The 5,247-nt window shown below is 57.4% G+C and overlaps 1 protein-coding gene across 1 annotated transcript in view; it reads left to right on the forward strand.

Annotated features, from left to right (window-relative positions):
- The window catches only part of MYBPH (myosin binding protein H), a 10,690-nt gene that overhangs the window by 3,745 nt on the left and 1,698 nt on the right, over positions 1 to 5,247 (forward strand). Inside the window, exons 4-9 of the mRNA XM_057374371.1 lie at positions 1,414 to 1,502; positions 2,424 to 2,619; positions 2,953 to 3,092; positions 3,211 to 3,370; positions 4,114 to 4,250; positions 4,679 to 4,865. Coding sequence (XP_057230354.1) covers positions 1,414 to 1,502; positions 2,424 to 2,619; positions 2,953 to 3,092; positions 3,211 to 3,370; positions 4,114 to 4,250; positions 4,679 to 4,865 — 909 coding nt within the window. The remainder of the gene's footprint in view (positions 1 to 1,413; positions 1,503 to 2,423; positions 2,620 to 2,952; positions 3,093 to 3,210; positions 3,371 to 4,113; positions 4,251 to 4,678; positions 4,866 to 5,247) is intronic.

A 5,247-nucleotide genomic window follows, 5' to 3' on the forward strand; every position in this document is an offset into this window, starting at 1 on the left:
TCCTTTCCTTTCCTTTCCTTTCCTTTCCTTTCCTTTCCTTTCCTTTCCTTTCCTTTCCTTTCCTTTCCTTTCCTTTCCTTTCCTTTCCTTTCCTTCTCTTCCTTTTCTTTTTCTCCCCTCTCCTCCTGTCCCCTCCTCTCCTCCTCTCCCCATCTGTTGCTGTCTGGCCTTCACATTTTCTCCGGGCCTGCATTTTGTACCTCTCACCAGTTCATTTATAGCACCCTAGGGGATTTTAAATAGCAGCAATGGGACAGCACAGAGCTTAACAACAGGTGGGATGAGTGGGCTTGGGAGGTGGAGAGGGACAAGGAGAAACCAGATGAAGGATCACTGTGGGAGTCACATTTTGCAGGGGAAGAGGGAAGGAAAAAGGCCTTCCCACCACACCACTGTGTCACCTGTGCTGCCGACCTCGGCCAGCCCTGTCCTTCTGAGTGAGGCACAGGGAGCTGGGGAAGCACCCATGAATTAACATTCCTCCTCCTAGGTCAAGTTTCCCTGTCCTGCTGAGACTGATGAGCCCAAGTGGCAGCACGGGGGGATGGACCCCTGCACAAATCCCAGCACGAGAAGAGAAGAGCAGAGCAGAGCAGAGCAGGGACAGTCTCAGCTGTCGGAGGGGCCATCTGGGACTGCTGGGCCTCTGCCTGCCCTCCCCAGCCCTCACAGCTGCTTGGCTCAAGGTTTATTCTGGCCGGACCCCCTCCCAGGGTTAAGCTCCTGCACGTTTAACCCGGACAGAGACACCCGGCTCCCTTACAGGRGCTCCGGGCAGATCCCCGGGTGGCACCGAGCCAGCCAGGTTACATGGCTGCTGCTGCACCCGGGGAGGGGACACACTCCATGAGCATTCTCCAGGGGGGTTTTGCTTGTCTTTGTTGTGTTCCCTTGGGGACATTTGACTTTGTCATGGGCATGGGGCTACACAGCTCTGCTGTGCCCAGGCACCTCTCAGTGTCTCAGCGCCCTGGAGCACACAAGGAAGGTGGAGGTCGAGCCCTGTCCTTGTTGGAAGTTGGGTTGTGTGCCTCTGGAATGTCAGGGGAGAAATATTTCCCAACTGGGAGATGCTGTTCCCTGCCTTGTTACCATGTAGGGTGTGCTGCGACTCTCCTGGTTAAGCCCATGGTGTCTCCATGGTCTGGCTGCAAGGAAGGGGGTGAATGATCCATCAGCATGCTGCCCTTGGGCTGGTGACCTGGGATCTCAGGGGCGGCTATCACTTTGGGGTACAGGCAATGGGGTAGGTCGGCACAGTCCTGCAGGGGAGCAGCACCATCCAGGAGATGGCAGGGACGAAGTGGCCCCGTTTGGGTGGGTTTTCTTGGTGGCCAAGCAGAGGTGTTATGGAGGTCAGCCAGCTTGGGAATGGGAGTTCTTTGTCTCACAACCTGAATTCCTGGTCCCCAGAGCTCCCGAAGATCCGCATGCCTCGACACCTGCGGGAGACTTTCATGAAGCGTGTGGGGGATGCTGTGAACATCATGATCCCCTTTCAGGTAGCTGAGTGATTTGGGATTTAATCACCCTGGCCTTTCACTCCAGGTTAGCTCCTGCAGTGCCTGGGACCAGCTGTGCTCTGTCTTGGCCTGGTCCCTGTGTCTYACGGGCCCGGGGTGGGAGATGGAGTGGGAATCTTTCTCCTCTTGCTGCCCAGATGCCATTTTTCCCCTATTACATCTTTATTGATGGTGCTGCAATGGGACAACCCCCCAAACCCATCAGGACATGGGCTGGCCATTGCTGCTGTTCACAGCCAGTGAGCCCAGTTCAGCTTGTGCTCCTGGCCAGGATCTGGCTTCATTCCCCAGGACCCCACAGCACAGCACTAGGGTCCCTTGAGGGGACAAGCTGCCTTTGGAGCCCSTGATGGGGGAGCAGTGCTGACACTGGTGGGCCAGGCTGGGAGCTGCCTCCTCAGCTCATCTCTCTCATCCTGTCTGGGACATCATCAGAGCATCTCCAGCATGGCAGCTGGCCCTGAAACGTGCTGGACAAGCAAGGGGGAGTGAGAGGCCCCTGAGCTAARGGACTTGTCCCTGCCATGTCTCACAGAGTTGGGACTCCGTGCTGGCCATGCTCCAGGCAGGAATCCTCCMTGAATGCTGAGCTCAAGCCCTGCTGCTAAGCTGGAGCTTGGGCTCAGCACCTGGCCACAAGAGCACAGCTCTACCCTGGCAAGTAAAGCTGGGCTTGCTCCATGAGAGCTTTGGGAAGCTAGCATATTCCAGCCTCATCCCTGGAGCCTCCCATCACTGAGTCTGACAGCTGCAGCTTCTTCCCCAGGGACTGCTGGATGGGAGAGTGGCACCCAGGCCACCGCTGCCTGGACAAAGCAGGGTGGCTCTGCTCCCTTCCTTGCCAGCAGGACTTGCTGGGACCGTGCACCTGAGTAGCTCCTGACCTGCCTGTTGCTTCAGGGGAAGCCGCAGCCCGAGGTGAGCTGGACCAAGGGAGGGCAGCCACTGGACACCAGCCGCATCAACATCCGCAACACGGCTCAGGACACCATCTTCTACATCCGCCAGGCCCAGCGCGGCGACTCGGGCAAGTACGAGCTCACCGTGCGGATCAACGGGGCCGAGGACAAGGCCACCCTGGACATCCAGGTGGTTGGTAAGCTGGGCATGGCAGCCTGCAGGGTCACTCTGCAGTTCCTTTCTCCTCCTTAGTTGGGTAGATCTCATTGGGAGGGATGTGATGGGTCAGGGCCAGCAACAAGGCAAGGGACCCTCAATTTCCTGTTCCAGTGGGATGCTYGCTAGGATCATGAGGTGAACTCTAGAGGGGATGCAGGTTTTCTGCCTGCCTTTGCCTTTCTCAACTTCTCATCCCTCGTGTGCCTCACCAGGCTGAAAAGAGATTAAAAGCGAGGTCAAGGGATAATCAAGGTACAGAATGTGGGGGGAGCAAACTGGGATGTCACCCTGAGGGTTTTTGTGTTTGCAGAGACACCTGGCCCCCCCCAGAACCTGAAGCTGGTGGATGTCTGGGGCTTTAATGTGGCCCTGGAGTGGACGCCCCCTGCGGACAACGGGAACTCTGAGATCAAGGGCTACAGGGTGCAGAAGTCAGACAAGAAGAGTGGGGTGAGCCTGGGCACTGCTGGTGCTGGGGATGCCCTGATGGGAGAGGGACAGCTGCACTGCTTGCCTCTCCCCACACCTCCATCCTTATCTTTCCTCACTGCTCTCTTTTCCCTCCCAGAAATGGTTCACGGTGCTGGAGCGCTGCACCCGTACCAGCTGCACCATCTCTGACCTCATCATTGGCAACACTTACTCCTTCCGAGTGTTCTCTGAGAACATCTGTGGGCTCAGTGACAGCGCTGCCGTCGCCTCCGGGGTGGCCCACATCGAGAAGACAAGTGGGGACACATCCCTGGCTGAGGGGCTGGGGTGGTGGAGACCAAGAGGGGTCCTGACCTGTGGGCCAAGGGGGCTTCCTTAGAGTTGTGCTGATGCTGCTGGGCTGGCCCCCAGGACGAGCCCAGCAGGGCTGGGGCTGAGAATCCCCAAGGTCCAGAGGTCTTCTTCCCCGCTTCTGAACCTCATTTCTCCTTTGGGGAAATCTTGTGCCATGCTCAGCCCCCTGGCAGGGACCAAGGCATGAGCATCCCTGGGATGAGATGGGAGTAGGAGCTGGGAAGGGCGAGAACAGCCCTGGCTTTGGGACCACAGCTTGGCACCAAATCTCCAGCCAGCCCTGCTTTCCCTCCACCTATTTCCATCATGCTCCCTGGAAGCACACAGTGATCTGGGGTCTCTGCCATCTGCAGAGTTTCCCTCCAGCTCCTGTTTCTGTGCACTGAGAATTGGAGATGGTCTGGGAGATCCAGAGTGTGCCAGGCCTGGGTCTGCCCTGCTGCACACAGGATGTGTCACAGTGGTTTTGGGGATCCCTCTGTTCCCTGCGGGGATGGGGCACCACCACATCATGGCTGGATGAGGAGACCGGGCTGCTCTGAGCTGACGGCCAGGTCCTCGGGTCAGGCCAGGTGACATCTGGCTTCTTATGTGCGGGACAGAAGTGGCTTTGGGTACTTTGTGCTGAATCCCTGTGTTGGTCAGCCTGAGCTCTGCCTCARCCTAGAATTAATTATTTCCTTAGAAACCACTTATCAGCCAGAGAAGATCCCCCAGAGGGACATGATGGAGCCCCCAAAATTTACACAGCCCCTGACAGACCGAGCAACCACACGGGGCTACAGCACTCACCTCTTCTGCTCCGTCCGGGGCTTCCCTCAGGTTGGTTCCTCCCTGCACAGCACCACCTTGGCCTGGGGGCACCAGTGGGGTTTTTGCAAGGTGGCTGGAGGTGTTTGGGAAATGGCTGGTGCTGTTGGATTGGGGTTGGATGAGGTTAAGGAGCTGCAGCTGCCCTATGAGTCAAACCGGGGCAGGCCCCATGGAGATGGGAGACTGCTCTTAAATCAAACCATGTCCTTCGAGACTGCTCTTGAATCAAGCCATGTCCCGTTTCCTCTGTGCTGGGGGAGGAAGGTTGGAGCAGTGATTAGGGCTCACGAGTGGGAGATCTGGATCTTCAAGGTGCTTCTGGCTGTGAATCCCACCATGGCTACTAGCTTCAGGCAGGGCCAAGGCAAAGGCAGAGAGGGGGTTTCATTTTGGGGCCAGTTAGATTTCTCATTTCTCTCCCTGCTTTAAACTTTCAGCCCAAAATCATCTGGTTGAAAAATCAGATGGAGATCCGGGAAGACCCCAAATACATCGCGCTGATCGAGCAGGGTGTGTGCTCACTGGAAATCCGCAAGCCCGGCCCTTTCGATGGGGGTGTGTACACCTGCAAGGCTGTGAACCCCCTGGGGGAAGCCTCGGTGGACTGCAGGCTGGATGTGAAGGGTGAGATTGACCACAGGGAAGGAGGAGCAGGAGCCCTTGCCTGCCTTTTCCTGGTCTCACTTTCCCAGCAGTGTGGTTTGTCGATCCTGGTGGTGAGGGAGTCTGAGGACACTGGGCAGCCCTGTGGAGCTACAGCTTTGGGCTTATTGGGCTTACGGTCGTGAAGCATCTTGAAATCACCTTTCCTTATTCATGGGGAGGAAACCAGAAAAGGCAGAGTCTGGCCCTGCACCTGGGCTGTTGTGATTTATGTCTCTCTCCTGCCCAGACTTCCCAGCTCACATTTCCCTGCCTCAGCAGAGCGCCCAGAGCAGCTCTTGCTCGGAGCTGCCCTGCGCTGCCCCACGACCGCTCTGAGCCCTCGGGGTGATCGCTGCCTGCA

This window comes from Malurus melanocephalus, unplaced genomic scaffold, assembly GCF_030028575.1.
Source record: "Malurus melanocephalus ecotype Western Australia unplaced genomic scaffold, MMel_1.1 scaffold_224, whole genome shotgun sequence".
Classification (NCBI taxonomy): domain Eukaryota; kingdom Metazoa; phylum Chordata; class Aves; order Passeriformes; family Maluridae; genus Malurus; species Malurus melanocephalus.